Here is a 21150-nt window from a genome sequence, read left to right on the forward strand (position 1 = left end):
GCTGACTCAACGGCTCCGCATGACGTCACGGCGGGACTCTCATGCTGCCTTCGCGGATCCCACGTAAACGTCTTAACCCGTCTCACAAAAGCGACTTTGGCACTTAAAAACTATTTTATAAAAACGACATTGCGGACCAGTGGGAGTGTTTAACGTCTATAATACTGTTTTTATTTGTAATTAGTAATCTATGATGAGTAAAAACCATACTCGTGCAAACACTGTGAAAATTCTCGGTTTCCGTACAGGATTTTAAGGCAGCATGAAAGCAAAGAAAGTAAAGAGTTTTGTTTTTTTTCGCACTTTCGCAACAAAAGAAATATGTAACCTGTCTTTATTTCCTTATGATAAGGAGCACATTAAATCATATCATTTCTTTTTTTCTTCTTTTATTGCACTTTTATTGGGATTGAGTGCTGATCCAACTGATTTTTCTTTTCTTTTAAATATTTAAAGTAAGTATTTCTAATTCTGACCGTAAAATTTCTACTGTTTTGTTAAATGGTAATTCACTTATTGTTCTAATTGTTCCGTTTACTGCCAAGACACTGTAAACATATTATTATTATTATTATTATTATTATTATTATTATTATTATTATTATTATTAACATGAGTCACATCGTATTTGCATTTTGTTTGCATTTAGCTATTGTGATCATCAATCCAAATTATTTGTGAATTAAACTTCCTCGCCTTTCAGTTCAATCAAAGTGGATTTATGCATCTCTTTGCCTATGCTTTACAGTGACTCACAAATGCATTTATTTACTTTGATTCATTTATTAATTTATTTGAATTTTATGTAAATAGGATGTCCCTTGAGAATAAAGTATCTAAGTAATTAATCACTAAGTTAGAGTTACATATTTTCTTACCAAGGTCCTTCAGAGAAATTAGATAAAGAGATACTAAGATAGAAAATGAAACAAAAATATTCAGAAATAAATAAATAAATGGGATAATCACACTAGGCACAGAACACATACAAAATATACAAAAAATACTGTAAGGAGATAAGTCACAGAAGGAATAGCTGTCTATAAAATCACCCCCACAGCTTCTAACGTCCTCATAAATTCTGTTCTTCTCAATTTCCTTCCTCATCTCTTTGTCCCAAGAGGCAAATGGTCTTCATATCATCCAATCTGTATTCATACATTAGTAGTGTTTTTATTTCATATTGATGCTCAGAGCAACTTTATGTGAGGAGATGCTGGTGGTGGGACCCCTGAACCATGACCAACTCAATTTGTGTGAAGATAGTCCTTGGAAGGTGGGTGAGGGTTGTGTCCCAAAAATAGAAAGAAAAAGACATGCCAAGTTGTGGCTGGAGTAAAGAAGCGAGGGGTGACTTTGAGAAGAAGCAGAGGAGGATGGGTAGATGGGTAGCCCTTAGCTCTTTCCATCCCTACGGAGATGTATGTGTGTGTGTGTGGGTGCACCTACCCGTGTGCATCGGCATGTCGTCCTGAGGCGTAGTTCTTGTTAGGGTTATTAGGGAAGATGTTTGGTACTAATCAGTGGAGGACTACGGGGACCTCCACTAAACGGTCTCATCATCAGAGAGCCCCAGCGGTGATAAATCTAGCCCCAAGCATCCAGAGGGGCTTCAGGTACTAAGCCTGTGTCTGTGCTTGTTCCGCTACTATGTAGGACTGTGTAAATCAATAAACCAGGATCAGAATATGGGATTTTCTAATAGACAGTTTAATTAACTACTCTTTTATCACTTGCAAGGTGTTAGTTTATTCACATAAATATTATTGCATTGCTGATTTTTTATTTATTGTTCTTGTGTTAGCATCAGCCTTTATTTCAGAGTAAATTAACCCTGTAAAGCCTGAACCATTAAATCATTGACAGAAAATTCCAGCTCTTTGAAACTGAAGCCTTTATTAGTCCTTTTGAACAACAAATTTTTTTTTTTTTCAAATATCAATTTCAATGTATGATTTTAAATTTTGTATCATATTTGATACATCAGGTCTCAATGCTCAAAAATTATTATTTTTGAACAAACAAAAACATTATATAATGCAATAACATGTCTAACAAATTGGTAATTCCTTTGCAAAATTGGCAAAGTTCTACCTCCTGACAATCTTGTAGTGTCACTGGAGAGGCCTCTGGTGAATGAATTCCTCACCCCTGGTGGATTATCTGTGTATTGCATGTATCTAATTGTATACATCAGGTTTTTCAAGACAAGAAATATCACGCTGATCATGTGGAGGGCTTCAAAACTCATGTTTCAAATATGATACGTTCGATGTTATAGGGTTAAAAGCTGCTGAAAAAATAGACAAGAAATACATGTATCCTTGGCAAAAAAAAAAAAAACAACCCTCATCTATGTTAAAGCTATAAATGATAATGAATTTGATTAATTCTAATGCAAGTGCAACCAAAAATGAATTAATTTGCCATGGAAAACAATTGAAAACACATCTTAACTGTGTAAAAATTCAACCCAGACTTCTTCACCGGAAAGTTTTTCCACTGTGTTCTGTTTTGTTCCGTTCTCTTTCTTTTATCTTTCTTGTTTTACTGTCCTCCAACATCACTTTTCACTCCATTTTTACATCCCTCTGCTCCAGTCTATTATCTAGCCCGAGGCAAGCAGACGTGTGATGTTAAGGCACTAACTACAGAGTGTAGGACACACACAGCAAAGCGAAACCTTCATGTGTGAAATGAGATCCCCGTACAATCAGTGGGAGTCGCAGCCATAAAGTCTACCAAGTCTTTCAGCTTTAAGGTATCCTCCACCAAATCGCACAAATCCTCTCACTTAATGATTGTGTAGGGTTTTTTTGTTTTTTTTTTTCTTTTAACAATTGTGTTTCTCCTCCTCTTCACAGATAAACCCACTCCAAGACACCCACAGATGAAGCCACATTGAGTATTTTACACCAAATAATTTTAACTTTTCACTTCTGCGACAAGGAAATATATATATATTGAATGTAAAATTACAAAATATATCACTAGAATTATATCTAACCCATATCAGCAAGCAATGAATTCCATTATATTTGTCAAGTGCAATAGAATTTTAGCCCCCAAGGCCTCCTCTGTGTGTATATCTCATTCCCCTTGCATTTATCCAGCATAAATCTTGAATAGTAATAGGATATAAGATATGAATATAGGCTACCTTATTCTCTGTGCTTATGACATATAACTAGGCTGAAATATGTTTGTATGCAAACACAGACAGACAAGAGACTGTGATGGGAGATGTGGGATTTCAACAGCCCTTCTTCTCTGTGATGGATGGATACTTCACCACTACCCAGATGGAGAAAGACAGATAGAAGGAGGCGGCGAGGACACTCAGAGTACCACGGGGATGAAGGAAAAAAAGGGGAGAATTGAGGGCAAATCACATAAAAGATAAAAAATTATGACTCTGCCGGAACAAATAAAGTTAGAGGAGATCAGGGACAGCCAATGAAGATGGTGTTCCCAGACCTGGGAGAGAAAATATTGAGAAATGTCGACAGAAAACTAAAATCAGAGGTGAAGAGGTGAGAATCATCACCTCCATTCAAAGACAGGTAACTTAACTAAGCAGCTAATGTGGCTTCAGATTGGTTCATAAATTGATATTTTTGACAAGTCATCAGAAAAATGCTTTCATTGTATATTTCTGCACACATTTGTGAACCAAAAATTCAATTAAATATCAATAATTCTATGTATTTGTATATCACACAGGTGTCAAATATGTGGCCCAGGGGCCAAAACCGGCCCGCCAAAGGCTCCAATCTGGCCTGCGGGATGAATTTGTGAAATGCAATAACTACACTGAAGATATTAACAATCAAAGATGTTCGATCTAAAGTGGGTCAGACCAGTAAAATACTAACATAATAACCTATAAATAATGAAAAAAAGCAAATTTTTTCTTTATTGTTAGTGTCAAAAAAGTAAAGTTACACAAAAATGTTTACATTTGCAGACTGGCTTTTCACAAAAAATCTGAAATGTCTTAAGAGAAGTATGTGGTATTTTAACAATATTCTGCCTGTTTTCTAATGTTTTGTGTGTTTGTAAATCCACTGTGATCTGTAAGTTGTGATGCACATGTATAAATAATAAACTGAGGTGTAATATTGTTAAAATTACACTTATTTTTCTTAAGAATTTTCAGGTTGTTCATATTTGTTCATGTTACGCTCAAGTACGGTTCGTAGATGGAAACATTTTAATTACGGAATTTTACTTTTTTCACTCAAAAACATAGAGAAAACTTTGGAGTTGATATTATTTCTAAGTTCATATCCTATTATTCACTTCTTTTTTTCTTTTTTTTTGCAAAATTATACTTTGTTTTAGTGTAAATACGTGAAAATATTTGCATTTACAAACAGAAAAAATTTGGAGCTGTCATTATTTATATGTTATTATGATAGTATTTTACTGGTCCGGCCCACTTTAGATCATATTAGGCTGTACGTGGCCCCTGAACTAAAATGAGTTTGACACCCCTGGTCTATCAGTTCTATAAATTTACCCTTAAATCAAGATTAAAAACAATATTTATTGCAATGTACCCACCATGTAGGTAAAGAAACATCTAAATTCAGTGTCCCAATCCTTTTGTCTACACAGTTTACCTAAAATATGCTAAAAAAAAAAATATGACTAATTGTGTGAGATTATACATATTTTGTAGGGGAATCTGCTTATTTTCTTTGTCAGTCACTGAGATGGAGAGGAAAGCAACCTATCACTTACAAGGCGTTAGTTTATCCACATAAATATTATTGAATTGCTGGCTTTTTTTGAATTGTTCTTGTGTTAGCATCAGCCTTTATTTTAGTGTAGATTAACCCTGTAAAGTCTGAACTATTTAATCATTGACAGAAAATTCCAGTTCTTTGAAACTGGAGCCTTTATTGGTCCTTCTGAACAACCAAAAAAATATTTTTTTTTCAAATATCAATTTCAATGTATGATTTTAAATTTTGTATCATATTTGATTCATCAGGTCTCAATGCTCAAATATTATTATTTTTGAACAAACAAAAACATAATAGAATGCAAACATGTCTAACAAACTGATAATTCCTTTTAAAAATTGGCACAGTTCTGACTATTATTTTGACAAGTCATCAGAAAAATGCTTTCATTGTATGTTTCTGCACACATTTGTGAACCAAAAATTCAATTCAATTTCAATAATTCTATGCATTTGTATATCAGTGCTATAAATTTACCCTTAAATCAAGATTAAAAACAATATTTATTGCAATGTACTCACCATGTAGGTAAAGAAACATCTAAATTCAGTGTCCCAATCCTTTTGTCGATACAGTGTAGCTAAAATATCCTAAAAAATATGACTAATTGTGCGAGATTATATATATTTGGTAGGGGAATCTGCTTATTTTCTTTGTCAATTGGTAAGATGGAGAGGAAAGCAGCCTTGTCCAAGAACATGGAGAGGTTTGTCTTTTTTATATATAATGCAGTTAGTTGTAAAAAACCAAATAAGTGTGTGAATTGCCAAACATTTGGATGTGGTGTATCATACGTACACTGGAGACAGGAAAAATGCTTTCATTGTATGTTTCTGCACACATTTGTTAACCAAAACTTCAATTAAATATCAATAATTCTATGCATTTGTATATCATTTCTATAAATTTACACATAAATCAAGATTAAAAACAATATTTATTGCAATGTACCCACCATGTCGGTAAAGAAACATCTAAATTCAGTGTCCCAATCCTTTTGTCTATACAGTGTAGCTAAAAATATGCTAAAAATATGACTACTAGTATGAGATTATACATATTTTGTAAAGGAATCTGCTTATTTTCTTTGTCATTGGCTAAGATGGAGAGGAAAGCAACCTTGTCCAAGAACATGGAGCGGTTTGTCCTCTTTTAAAATAATGCAGTTAGTTGTAAAAAACCAAATAAGTGTGTGAACTGCCAAACATTTGGATGTGGTGTATGGTGCGTACACTGGAGACGGGACATATGGAAGACAGCAGGTGGAAGAGATGGAAGGACGGGAGGAAGCATGAAGACGGGATGATATCAGCAGGGGTGGGAGAGGGTTGGGAGTTTGGGGATGGTCTAATAAATCGACTGAGTGACTCCACTCATTTCTGCCCGTGGGACGAATCCTGTCACACTCACCGGCGCAGCGCAGCATCAGGGAATTGTGGGTAATGAGAGATTATTTCTCCCCTGTAGTGTTTGCTCATCATCATTGCCATCCCTAACCTCCCAAGACTCCCACAAGCAGAAGACGAACGCACACACAGATTGAACACACTCACGCAGATTAAGATGCAGGTGCAGCTCAGTGTAGACAGTCTAACACACACACACACACACACATATGCTGCACAGTGCCGGTGGTTTTGTGAGTAAGGTCAAACAGCAACGTGTTATTGTTTAAATCTGCTGCTGGCGCCAATTTTGGATGTCACAGTCAGCGAGGCAGACTCCCACACGGTTCAATGACACTGTGTTTTATCCACAGGTCCTTTTTGCCCGAGGAGGTCAATCTGTCTACGGGTAGATCCTACATGCATCAAACCAGAACCCTCTTCTGTGTCTCCGGTCTGTGGTCCTCCTCGCCCTGGGGCCAGGCTGTGACCACAAGAAGTAGGCTGGTGGTCCCAGCAGGAGGCCAGGCTCAGACACACATTAGCATGAGGGAATTAGAGTCATTACGACTGGAAGGGCAACAGAGGACGAGTCCTTCGCTCTGCAACGGAGGAAGGAGGTTTGGGAAGTTTGTAAGATCACAAAAAGTTGTAACCCTTATTAATCATGCAGACAAACAGATACACAATATGCATTAACGTGGAAGTAAGTATAGGGTTACAAACAGAGGATGTAGCACAAATTCCTCATTGTGAATACTGTGTTGGGTTTAAGGTGTCACTGCAAAAAAGGTCTGTACAAAAATAAGAAAATTAAACTCATTATTGGGTTCCAACCTTTTTTGGCTCGTGACCCCATTTTAACATCACAAATTTCTGATGACTCCATACATTCAAAACGGAGAAATTTTTTTGCAAAAAATTAATTTGTTTTTGATCATGTAATAGTTTGCTATACTATGTTGCAAATAAACGTTAATTTTAGACGACATTTAGTCTATATAATGTATATTATTATGGACGGAGGCAGAAAAGCCAGGTGTAGATTACTGCACAAAGTGAGAATTTTATTTTCCTTGGTCAGGATATGTACAGTCAGTCCAGCTTGGATTTACAAGGCTGACCATTAATACTGAACAAACAAGAACTCAAACTATGAATTATGAAAGAGCTGCAGCATCTGAAACTGACCACAATGAACATTTGAAAGTCACATGATTGGGTCAATCAAGATATGCCCTCTCAGATATTATATCCTGCATTTTATTTGAACTTGATTTTAAGTGTGCGGTGTTTTAATTATAATGAAATATATATTGAATCATTAAAAAAAATTTACTAGTAATTTTTTTTCAATTACTAGAAATTTCAGGCGTTCCTATTTGAATTCTAGGTGATCCCACATGGGGTCACGACCCCAAGCAAAATTGCTTTGGGGTTTGATAACTCACTTTGTGTGTGCTAAATTAATATATTTACATTTTCTCCTCCCAGCACACACACAACTGCGTATAAATGCCCCAAATTGCATATTCATTGTGGCAAATGTACTAACTGGATGCAGACGTGCTACTTTGCACCTTTGAAAGACGCAACCCTTATTGCACACTGTTAGTAAATCAGTTTGTACATTTTTTTTTGCGTGTGCAATGAGTTTGCATACGTTTTAAGACACGCAAACCTTTGATAGATCCGGCCCTAAATCTTACCAAAAATCTTTATTCAAGCAAAAAAAAAAAACTCTGCCAATGGAACAAGTGAAAACTAGAAAAGCACTCGGAGAGCGCAGACCTCTGCCAAGGCAGATCAGTGCCCCCCCCACCCACCACCAAAATTTAATAATTTGTTCCTTGTGCCAGTATCAACATTTCCTGAAATTTTCATCCAAATCTGTCCATAACTTTTTGAGTTATCTTGCACACGGACAGTAAGACAGATAAACAAACAAACAAACAAACAAACAAACAAACAAACCAACGCCGGCAAAAACATAACCTCCTTGGCGGAGGTAATTATCTTCGTAAGATTTCTTGAAATATTTTGTAGATCTATTTTCTGAAAGTAAGTTCTTATATCTCACTGAAAAGTTCCTCTTTAGGTGATTATGTCTTATTTTAAGTGTGATGAGATATTTGGACTAGAAATGAGAAAAATACGCTTGGTAGGATTTGGATTATTGCAGTGAAGGCAAAACTGTAAAAAATTTCTTGAAGGCAAACAGTTTCTGTGTCCTCCATACTCACCCCAAACAATGTAGCTTGTTTTGTTATGAAAAATGCTTAAAATTAGTTGTAATATCTAAGTGGGGTAGCTCAAGGTGAAAATTCTTGGAACAAGTCAAATAATCTCAAAAAGAATAAGTCGCAATAAGTATATAAATCTTAAAAAAAAAGGTAAATATTCCAAATTCTAGTCGGATATTCTTTTTTTTGCAGTGCACATTAAAAAGGAAAGTCTGACATATCTGTTGTTCCAATTAGACTAATTTGTAATATGAATTCTAAGTTTTCATTTTGGGTCTGTGTGATAAGTTGCCTGCTGGGATCACAAATATAACCCACGGAGCAAAACAAACAGCAATTTGAGAAAACAAAAGTGCTTGGAAGGAAAAAAAAGTCATTACCAGTTAAAAAAAAAAAAGACTGTTTTAGTAAAAGCACCACAATTAACAAAGAAAATATGTCAAAAGCAAAATATCCAGGCAAATACAGAAAGACCACAATCCATGAAAGCACAACAAATGATTTGATCGACTTGAGATTTATTTGCAGTCTTAATAACATGGAGTTCAAGCGTGGCATTTTTATTTATTTATTGCCAAAACAGCTTGTCAAAAATATGGGCACAAACACTGTATTTTACTGTGAGACTGAGCCGAGCAGGAAATGACTCTCCTTTTTATCATCATGTGCTCAATTCAGTATTCATGCATAAAAATGAAAAATGACATATTTGGATATAGGCTTTAATTCCTGTTGCAGATAACGTGAATATATTCTATGTTTGTTTAAAGCAGGCATCAGATTGAGCGTATCCAAAATATGTCCCACGTTTTCCTAATTTTTCCTAATTTGCTGTGGATGTTAAGAATCCACATTTCCGACCATGTCCAGTTTTTTTGTTTTAAACCAAATTCTCCCTCAGATTAACCTCCATAAGTAGGAGCCGTATCTCTCAAGTGGATTCTTTTCCAATCAAAATGACCTCAGCTTTGAGCCTCCATCATTTCATTAACTCGTACCGGGCATCCAGAATGGTTTTCATTATCTTTACACGTGCAGAGTGTTGCGCTAAATCCGTAGGATGGGCTGAGTAATTATCTGCTTTTTAAACAAGGTCAGCACGGTGACTCTGAGGCGGCTGAATATCCACTGGTCACTTTGTTAACAGTCAGACTATTTGGGAACAGGCTGTCGGACACGTAGGAAGTTCTTTCCTTTGTCTGGTCTTTGCAATTAAAAGTCTCATTTCCATTTAGAAATGTGCAATAATGGCAAGAACAATTAAAACTGAATATGTGAGATCACTCAGATAATGAAGAAGCAGAAGCGTGATGCTTTGGTTAAAGAGAAAAAAAAAAAAAATCATTGCAATACGTTTTTGTTTCTTTTTGTTTTTTTTCCTGTGGTGCTAAATGGAAATTCTTTTTCCATTAACTTACAAATGAGTGTTTTTTTGCTCATTAGAGCTCCGACGCAAAGCAAATGAACCTACAATGTTGTTTAAAATGATTTGAACGTCGAGATTCGTGTTGTACTTTTGAATTACAGCCAAGTTTACGTATAACGGTGCAGTATATATGACACTGACTAAAAATCAATTCATATTGCATCATGCTTGAAGATGCACTAATGGTTCTTTAATTAGACTTTAATGTCTGTGGACCCCTCCCCCATCACTGACACACTGTAAACACAGTTGTAGTCATGGGGAAGATTCCACCTTTCTGCAAAAATTATATGCAATGAACAGAGAGGGTGTGTGTGAAGTGATGGAAGTTTAATATTTCAGTTATTTGAGGTCATTGCAATCATTCTATGCATTTTTTCACCATGTACTGTGTAAAAGTCTTAGCTCACTTCTAGCTTTGTTGTTTTTGCAGGGTTGGAATGAACATAAATACTAATTTCTTATTTTCTATTCTTCAGATACAACAAGAAACTATGGGAAATGTGTGCACATCCTTAAAATATACGCACAAAACTGAACTAAATGGGTTCTAAAGGTTAAAGTCACTATTTAGTGTGACCTCTCACCCCATGACAAGAAGCAGCACAAACAAATAGAAACATCTGACATGTGGTGAATGGCACCTGGTGTAAAACATCAGAAAATTAATGCAATAAATTCCATGTTGTGTGAAGAAAAGTGCTGAAGACATGTTAAGGATAAAGGGAGGTCACACTAAATATACTTTGGTTTACAGAAACTGTTCAATTTGTGGGTTGTTTTGCTGATTTTGTTGATTATTTTGTTCATTTTGTGATTCATTCGTTCATTTTGTTGTTGGGTTTTTTGTTATTTTGTTCCTTTTGTTGATTATTTAACTAATCTTGTTGATTTTGGTCATTTTGTGATTGATTTGTTAATTTTTTTTTTTAGGTTTTTTTTTGCTAATTTTGTTGATTATTGAATTCATCTTGTTGAGGATTTTGGTCATTTTGTTGATTATTTTGTTCATTTTGTGGTTAATTTGTTAATTTTTTTTTTTTTTTAATTTTGGGAATTTTCTTGATAATTTAATTCATCTTTTTTTGAGGATTTTGGTCATTTTGTTGATTATTTTGTTCAGTTTGTGATTATTTTGTAATTTTTCTTAGTTTTTATGGGTATTTTGTTAATTTTGTTGATTATTTCATTCATCTTGTTGAGGATTTTGGTCATTTTGTGATTGGTTTGTTAATTTTGTTTGGTGTTTTTTTGGTTATTTTGTTAATTTTGTTGATTATTTAATTCATCTTGTTGAGGATTTTGATCATTTTGTTGATTTTTTTGTTCATTTTGTGATTGATTTGTTAATTTTGTTTGGTGTTTTTTGGTTATTTTGTTAATTTTGTTTATTATTTAATTCATCTTGAGGATTTTGGTCATTTTGTTGATCATTTTGTTCATTTTGTGATTCATTTGCTAATTTTGTTTAGTGTTTTTTGGTTATTTTGTTCATTTTGTTGATTATTTAATTCATCTTGTTGAGGATTTTGGTCATTTTGTGATTGGTTTGTTAATTTTGTTTGGTGTTTTTTTTGGTTATTTTGTTAATTTTGTTGATTATTTAATTCATCTTGTTGAGGATTTTGATCATTTTGTTGATTTTTTTGTTCATTTTGTGATTGATTTGTTAATTTTGTTTGGTGTTTTTTGGTTATTTTGTTAATTTTGTTAATTATTTAATTCATCTTGAGGATTTTGGTCATTTTGTTGATCATTTTGTTCATTTTGTGATTCATTTGCTAATTTTGTTTAGTGTTTTTTGGTTATTTTGTTCATTTTGTTGATTATTTAATTCATCTTGTTGAGGATTTTGGTCATTTTGTGAATGGTTTGTTAATTTTGTTTGGTGTTTTTTGGTTATTTTGTTAATTTTGTTGATTATTTAATTCATCTTGTTGAGGATTTTGATCATTTTGTTGATTTTTTTGTTCATTTTGTGATTGATTTGTTAATTTTGTTTGGTGTTTTTTGGTTATTTTGTTAATTTTGTTTATTATTTAATTCATCTTGAGGATTTTGGTCATTTTGTTGATCATTTTGTTCATTTTGTGATTCATTTGCTAATTTTGTTTAGTGTTTTTTGGTTATTTTGTTAATTTTGCTGATTATTTAATTCATCATGAGGATTTTGTTTATTTTGTTGATTATTTTGTTCATTTTGTTGATTATATAATTCATCTTGTTGAGGATTTTGGACATTTTGTTGGTTATTTTGTTCATTTTGTGATTAATTTGTTAATTTTGGGGGGGGGGTTTTGGGTTATTTTGTTAATTTTGTTGACTCTTTAATTCATGTTGTTGATGGTTTTGGTCACTTTTACTCTTTTTCTTTTGTTTTTTCCCAGACACTTTTTGTTTTTCCTGCTGTACATACTTCACTTATATCCAGATTGGATCTTAATACAGAGACTGAGAAATGTCTATGTGCGGTCATTATAATTTTTGCTAATGCTGGCATAAGACTTTCTCACAGTACTGCATGTCAGACCTACAAGTTTTCAAATCATGCATAACAGTGAAAATATGCCATTACTATGAATAAAATCATTAAATATGAAAATATGACATAGTAAAGTCTGTCATGGCATTGTTTTGTCATTGTCATTTTCTACCAGAGCTTCATCTCTATCATCATCACCATCGTTATCATCATCATCATGTCATCCAGAGGGCCATCCCATGCAGGTGTGTGTTCCTATACAGTCTCTCTGGGGTAAAAGAACAATAGCAACCACCCCACAAAACTCATGATGCTGCAGTCTGCTTAATGCGAGATAACATTATGAACAGCGCTCAGCAGTATCTCACACCTGCCTCATCAGGGGAGCAGGGTAAACGGAGGAGAAGATAGAGCTTTTAATTAGAAAAATAAAGATTTGCAAGATTGTGATTTTCTGTAATGAAAGGAAATTTGAGTGTTGTAGCTCACCATAGCTTTGGTGTCTCTAAACTTTGGTTGGACTTTTTTTTTTTTTAGCTCAGAGACTCCGATCTGGGACACATGCTTTTGTGACCTGTTTTTTTGGTTTCACTGGGAGTTATCCCCCAAACCCCTTCAAGAGAATAAACTTCCTTCTGAAATGTGTCTGTGATCTCAAGTTGGTGAAGTTTTATTCTTATTAAGTGGGTGAAATTTCTTTTAGATCTAAAACACTGGAGGTGCATGGTCTCCTCATTCTTTGAGGGGTTCTGCAGCTGGAAAAGTAAACAATTTTCTGTCTCTTGCTTTCATTTCTGCCCCTTCCCATCTCCTCTCTCTCTTTCCTCAGTTTTTAACATCTACTCATAATCAGTTCTTTGCCTCATTAAGGAGCAGAAGAGCAGAGAGGCACAGGCTGCTCCAGATGTTTGTTGGAAAGCCCTGCAGGTCCAGTGTCTGTGTCAGAGAACTTCTGTCTGTTGTAATGCATGCCTTGCGGATCTCTGCAGGAGTGTGTGTGTGTGTGTGTGTGTGTGTGTGTGTGTGTATATGACACCACTATAAAACCCTGCTGTTGATACTTCCTGCGCCGTCTCAGGGCATCACTCTGAGTGTTCCACTGCCCCACTTTCAAAGCAAGCAGAGTCAGTTAAGAGACAAGATTTCCTCAGTGAGAACACTAGATGGTGATGTGCACCTGCTCTGCCATTTCTGCATGACTTCATCATTCATCTGGAGGACTGCTGATATGGTCCGACTGAGCCGTCTGTCAGGTCTAACTGACAGGACGAGATGTTCAGGTCAAAGTAGAATTTTCAGTGATTGATAGTGTTTGAAAGTATATCTCAAAACTTCTGCACTTCAGCTTGTTCACCATTTTGATACTCGATGCAACTGACTCCAAACTGGCCATTTATTTTTATTGTTTTTTTTTTTATTTATTTATTTCGAATATGGAAATGGTGCAACCGTCTGGATTGCTACTAATTGACTTCTTTGCACAACATAATATAGAAATGAAATTCAAGGAAGCAAAAAATAATAATACATACAAAAAAAGAAAAAAACAAAAAGAGTTCTATTTATATATTTTTTTTATGTTTTAATGCTGCTGTAGTTTATAGTCTTTTGAGTCACTATATAAACCAGTGTTTTTCAACCTTGGGTTCGGGATCCCATGTGGGGTCACCTGGATTTTAAATGGGGTCACCTGAAATTTCTAGTTATTGATAAAAATAAAAATAAAATTACTAATAAAAAATGTATGGTGAGTTGACAGAGACAATCCCAATCCATAAAAGACATGACAAACTGTGAAGCTGAAACTGAAGCACTGTGGAACTGTTTATCTGTCAAATGTTCATTGTGGTCGGTTTCAGATGCTGCAGCTCTTTCATAATTCATAGTTTGAGTTCTTGTTTGTTCAGTATTAATTGTCAGCCTTGTAAATCCAAGCTGGACTGACTGTACATATCCTGACCAAGGAAAATAAAATTCTCACTTTGTGCAGTAATCTACACCTGGCTTTTCTGCCTCCGTTCATAATAATATACAATATATAGACTAAATGTTGGCTAAAATTAACATTTATTTGCAACATGGTATAGTAAGCTATTACATGATCAGACACAAATTAATTGTAGCAAATTTTGAATGTCTGGGGTCACCAGAAATATATGATGTTAAAATTGGGTCACAAACCAATAAATGTAGGGAAGCACTGATAAAAACATACCTAAAAACATTGGACTAAAAGCCGAAAAAGTGGCACCATTGTATAATTCAGAAATAAGTACAATCTGTTATGGTTTTTGAGAATTGTATTTTATTTTTTTCATTAATGAATTTGATATTTCAGTCTGTGAAAGATCCTATACCAGAAATATTCGGTCAAATGATCTTAAAATCTAACAATAAGATAAAGAAACCACCACCATGAGGAGCTGTAAGTGGAGACTGCAAATTAGTACCATGCAAAACTGCTTTTGGTCAGTCCTCTTTATCAGTTCTTACATCTGAAGTATAATTAGAAATAAGTATATGAGTAATTTAACCTCCTGAGACCATACAGTGAGTTATTTTGTCTTCATTTTTTGCCCAATCAATGAAAAAACTATTTGATTGGGCAAAACATCCACAATTACTGATCATGTTCTGATTCAAGTGGTCTGAGATGAGATAAGAATTCTACTCTATTCAATGGACTGTGTTGCTTTTTGGGCCATGGAAAGGCCCATCATAGGGGGTTATATTCATATTTGACAGCTGCATTTACTGATCACTGTTGAAATTTCCTTAGATATGACTATTGCACTACTCTGGTTTATGAAAAAATAAAGGAAGGTCCGCACAACCTGTGAGCTCACAGGTTGTGCGGACCTTCCTTTATTTTTTCATGGTTTAATTTTTTGTGATCCTGCACACCTCTTATTTTGGATGTCCATGTCGTTTACCTTTTTTCATGACTACTCTGGTTTAACCCAGAGGCTTTAAACAACATCACATCATCTACAGTATTATTTGGACTTCAACAAGAGAAAGAAGATGTTCATTTTTTACTATTTCCCCATTGATTTTAGCTCTAAACACCCAACAAATAAACAGAAAGGATGTCTCAACCATGTACATTTTCTAAATAAATAATAAAATGCATATTCGTACTTAGACAGAAACATCTGTCTTTTAAAGACACAGTCCAAATGTGTCTGTACGTTCTTGTGCAACTTATTTCACTTCAAAATGTTGCCCCACTTCCACGGCTGCTAGTCACATTATCATCTTGCGCTTTAATAATTCATGCTCTGTTTGTGGAATCAAAGCGAATGAAACATGATGAGATTGTAACTCACTCCCCAAGGTCTCATCATGTCACACAGTCATAAGTGTCAGCACCGGGGACAGCAGCAGGAAAAGAAATTAATAATATATCTTCCTGTTATAGCGGGATTCCTAAAGATTTACCTCTGTCACCAAAGGGGGGGGGGGGGGGGGGGGGGGGGGTAAAGCAGGGTTACTTCCTGACTCAGGCATCGACGGAACTTTCTTGATGAACCTTGTTTCACTTTTGTTGGTTTATTTACTGAAGTATTAATCCCAGAATTAAGTGTTCACCCTACTTTGAATTGCATTTATGGACATATAAGCTAAATTTCTGTGGAAAAAGGTGTACCTTCTGTATGAAAGGTATCTGGATTGTTGAGACAGTAGATGGGATAATAAGTTTTCTAAATAAATACCAGAACATAAAACATTATAAAGTGATGTATTAAATAAATAATACATAAATATCACTTTGAGCAATTTTTTTTTATTCATCAATCATTCATTTTTTCATTAATTTATTTGTCACATTATTCATATAAACTGATTGAATTAACAGAAAACAATATACTTGGGATTGTGTCCATCTTTATGAGATAATAAAATAAGGACAAAATACTGAAACATGTCATTGTTCTCACCAACAGGTGGCAGCAAAATGCTCATCTCAGTCAATCAGAAACCTTCAGTCAAAGATCTGTATTGATTTAAGTGCATGACACCAAAGAATAGTGGCAAGAAAGCAAATGTCAATAATAAAAGTACATAAATAACACATTTACAAGATATTTTCTCTGGTGTTCTTTACATTTTCCTTGTTACACCTTTATCTGAAGAAGAAATTAATAAGTTAATGGTTTTGAAAAGAGTTTGATGTCTAAAGATGACTTATAAAATGAAGTTATTTGCTAATGTATAGAATTTAAAACTGTTTTTTAATCATCTGAAAGTAGCCTGTCTTAGAATATTACACACCAACATAAGGTAGAGACAGAATAAATACGAATAAATGAGCTTAGTTGGATTAAAACATTTAAATCTTAAAATAGGCAGACATTAAATTATTATGTAAGCTTAATTAATTGTATTTTTTTTGTTCATGACTGGAAAACATCTTTACACAGACCTGAAATAAATAGTTGATTCAGATAAAAATCAATAAATACATGAAAAACAGACTTCAAGTGTCAAGGTTATCTTCATGGAAAAATGGGCTATGGCTAATTCCAAGCTCTGATAGTCATATATGCTGAGAATTATGAGATTTTAATGTGACACAGATATCTATAATGAGAAAAAAAAACTTTTTTCTGGTGCCCACAGTGGGAACAGAACTCTTACTGGCATGGCAAAGCTCGCTGAAGTCCAGTGCACCATGCAGGCCCTTCCCTAGTGGGCGTGCGTAAATGTCCCCAGCCCTCTCTAAATATAACTCCCCTCCAAAACAGAAAGAAACCGAGGAGGGAAAAGAATACCAACCCAATCAGAAGCTGGAAGCTGTCTGAAAAGTTGTCAGAGAATACTTTTTTTTTTTTTTTTTTGGATACAGTCCCATACCGATTTGATCCATTCCGCGGCCCCCGGCGGTGCTGGTGGAGCGCACAGCTGGAGGCGCATTGTCTGTATGCAAACTGGACGACATGGCCATTGTATGCGTTTGGGCATATATGGAGGCACTGATGACGCCAAGGATACAACCCGTCTGAAGTCTCAGGAAGAGTCTCCCTCGCCTGTGTTGGACGCGTTTCTCTCATCCGAGTTCCTTCTCTGTGTCGTCTGTCGCTATGAGTTGCCTGGATGTGATGTACCACCAAAGCTATGGCGCACACTACCTCCCTGCAACGGCGTACAAACCGACGTACTATAACCACCAGCAACAACAGGTGAGATGATCCAAACCGATTATGTAGCTGTAGATACTCTAAGAAAAGTTTCCAGTACATACATTTAGATATGAAGTGTGCGTAAAAGTTGGAGGATGCGCGTTTAATGGTGACGTCTAATCTATTTGCGTTTCATTTCAAAACACTTTTTCCTTCATTGCTTTTTTTTTGCTCAGGACTCCATTCATCTCTCCATCTAACATCTAACCCACCGCACGCAGTCATCACTTTTAAATGATTAAATTCCACTCTGAAGGTTGGCATTCAGCTCAGGTCAGGCGTAATGACACCGAACTATTAATCCTGCGGTCAAATGGTGATGTAATGACAGCCAGTCAGTCACTGAGGAATGTGTGTGAGGCACATTCAGCTTTACAAATACTTGGAATGTGGTATGGGAAAAACAAACACATTTTTAGTTCCCCTGACTCCTAATCCACTCAATAACCACTTGTTTAAAAGTGTAATTTCTGTTTTATCTATGACAACTTAAGTTAAATTGTTATTAGAGAGGTTGAAATACTCATGTTAACCACCAACAACTGCACTGTAAGCCCGGATAAGTAGAGTTTACTCAAAAAATTTGAGGCAAGTGATTGCACTTAAATGATTTGAGTAATGATCGACTAATCAGTTGGTTTAAGTAGGTTCAACTTTAATGCTAAAAGTAAGTAGAAAACACTAAAAGACAAGTTATTTGTACTTTAAATCTGTTGTAAAATCAACCCCACTATCCAACCATTCAACTCAGCATTTTAGGTTATACTGACTAATCTTCTCAATTGCAGCCAGATTAAGTTATCATTGACTAAACAACCTCTTTTTAAGTTAATCAAACTCAAATTCCTGACCAGTATAGTTAAGACATTATTCAGCTAACACCAATATTGCATGAATGGAAGTCAGCATTGTATCATTTACCAGAATGAGAAATGCTTTTAATTTGACAATGTATTGAAGTAAGTGTTGTACAATAACAGTTTTGGATGAACAGGAAAGCCATTGTTCTTCCTCTGGCTCTGACTCATGGTGCAGCTCTACAAAAATACAAAAACAAACACAAAAAGGCCAATAAACACTGACATACACACATTAAATCCAAATTAACACTAACACCACAACCCCGCTAAACCCCTGCACAGAAAAACAACACATTTTCAACAACATGCCCAATACCCACAATGCAATGCAAAGATAAAAAGGTGTGGTCATGACTAAAACTTCGTGATTTAATTCCATTCAACTTAAACTTTTTCGTACTTTCGACTATGTCTACAAATTAGTAGAATACACTGAACATTTTATAGTAACATCACAAAACTTAAATCATTTAAGTGCATTGTAATTAAAGCATTTTAGTAAATACAAATTCCGGGCTTACAGTGTGTATAATTTCACAATAGAAAGTATCATGTAGGTTCTTCCCAGTTGTATATTGTGTCTTTTTTTTGTTATTTTTGTTCATGCTGGGAGTTAAACTCTTTCTGTATCTTTCACTTGGACCAGAGGAAGCTGAGTGTTTACAGTAAGATGCAGGAGTGTATGGAGCAACAGCCCGGAGGAGGAAGAGGGATGCTGCACCGGGACCAGGGCCTTCGTCAGGGTCTCGGAACAGAGTCGGTCCACAGACCCACATCCGATTCAGACCAGAAGGACATTACTCAACCGGAAGACGCAGAATACTTTGGCTCCCAGTGTGTTGTGTTCTACTACTTTAAAGGCAAAAGTAACGATGTGGTGGATGAACACTTTTCCCGGGCTCTCAGTCAGTCCAGCAGCTTCAACAGTGAGACTAAGCCAATCAGAGTGACCCAGTCGCCTGCAACAACCGCTTCAGGAGTGTGGAAAGGTGAGTGAGGCGACTAATCCAATCCAGATCCAACCAATTGATTTTGTTTTTAGATCTAAGGAACGTTTCAAGCCTGTCTTGACGTCTTTGTGTTTATTTCAGATGGCGTGCCACTTTCTGAGGGTCAGAGCAGCTCATCTTGGAACACCGCTTGTACATCCCAGGCAGTCCCAGTCCACCCTGACTTCTCCACCAGCCCCGTCCCCTTCAACCACCCAGACGGAGCTCTATGGGCCGGTCATGTGTTCTCCCAGCCCCCGACTACCCTCCCGGAGAGTTGGCCCTACAGCTTGAACCCCCAGAGCCCGACTAGCTACCCGAATGTCCACGACGTTTACCATACCCATACCCATCCCCACATCCACACGCGGCATCACCACCACCACCACCACCCCATGCTTCACTCATACCCAGCCCACACCTCCACATTAGACCCCAGGTTCAGTCCCTTGCTGCTTCCTGGGGTTAGGAACCAGAACCAGCCCTCTGCAAGCACAAGCAGCGACAACTCTCCACACAATGAGCGGGTGAAGACAGAGATGGACCCCAGCAGCTCAACTACCTCTGTCTCCTGGACCCCCTCCGGCCTCCACGGAGCCTTGGAGGTGTACGACTCAGGTAGATATCACCAAATGTTGCAGTTGTACCAAATGTGTCAGACTTGACATGTATTGTAACTTCCGCACAAAGTGATAATCAGCACGGCAGTAACTGGACGTTGTTTCTTGTGTCTCTGCAGCTCTCGATCAAACCAAAGCTAAGACGTCAGGTTGGTTCTGACTGACGTATCGACCTGCAGCACAATTTCATTCACACCAAAAAGGACCTACTATATGGGGCTTTGTGGCTTCGAAACACCAGCACTGTAATGTACAATGTTAGATTTAGAACGCTTATTGTCGCTTTGACTCTTGAGTCTTGCACTGTCTGTGACACTTAATATAGAGATGAACTCAGGCTTGGATGTAAAGCTTTGGCCGAAGCCGATGAAGAAACTAAGAGACTAAGAAGACACTAAGAACCTACTAACTTTAAAGATGAGCGGCCTTTGCAAAAACATTTCCTCTTCATGCAATGTGAGACAAAGTGGTTCTGTTTCAAGAGCTTCATTTTGTTTTGTATAATACATGTCTGTTGATGACTGTAAATGTTTTTTTGTGTACAGTTTTGCTATGCTAAGTTGGTTTGCTGGATTATATTTGCTTAAATTGTCGCCTGAATGCTATCTTTCTGAACTTGCCCTCGGGGAATGTGTAGTGTAAATATTGTTACAGTATGTTTAAGTAATAAATTGTACACTGACTTTGATAGAAGTTTGATTCCTTTCCCTAAAAACATTCACAATCCAAATCCTTCTCACTAAATTCCTTCCTATTTCATTGAGGGTATTATGCAACAGTGTAGACTCATTCATTCTGGGCTTATTACTGTCTGCTAATCCATAGAAATAACATCTTTGAAGAATGAATGCATAATATTTCTATTATATAGAGGAGCAGCATCGTCCGTTGTAGTAAATAAATCCGCTTCCTTCATAAGACACTGTCATTTTTAACCCTTTCATGCATAGTGGTCAGTACAGTGGACAGCTATTCTATACCTGTTCTCTTGTATATTCTTGAATTTTGTTGTTTTACTTCCATATCAGCCAAAACAGTGGACGTTTATGCATCATCCCATACACTGACATTCATACTATTACTGTAACTTTGCTGTTCTAGATAAACCTGATCTGCAGTAACATGTTTGAGTGTAAATCAATTATTAATTGTTATTAGACTGTAATTAACAGTTTTCTTGAACAAAAACGTTTTTCTTTTTTGCACATTAT

At 35.9% G+C, this 21150-nt stretch overlaps 1 protein-coding gene across 1 annotated transcript; it reads left to right on the forward strand.

Annotated features, from left to right (window-relative positions):
• The first annotated feature begins 17078 nt into the window (after positions 1 to 17078).
• Positions 17079 to 20627, forward strand: vgll3 (vestigial-like family member 3). The gene is given in 5 exon segments (XM_030125105.1): positions 17079 to 17354; positions 17356 to 17470; positions 18977 to 19319; positions 19422 to 19937; positions 20059 to 20627. Coding segments are annotated over 5 exon segments (1158 nt in total). The 5' UTR covers positions 17079 to 17211; the 3' UTR covers positions 20100 to 20627.
• Positions 20628 to 21150: the final 523 nt, after the last annotated feature.

The sequence above is a fragment of the Sphaeramia orbicularis genome, chromosome 21 (assembly GCF_902148855.1).
Source record: "Sphaeramia orbicularis chromosome 21, fSphaOr1.1, whole genome shotgun sequence".
Classification (NCBI taxonomy): Eukaryota; Metazoa; Chordata; class Actinopteri; order Kurtiformes; family Apogonidae; genus Sphaeramia; species Sphaeramia orbicularis.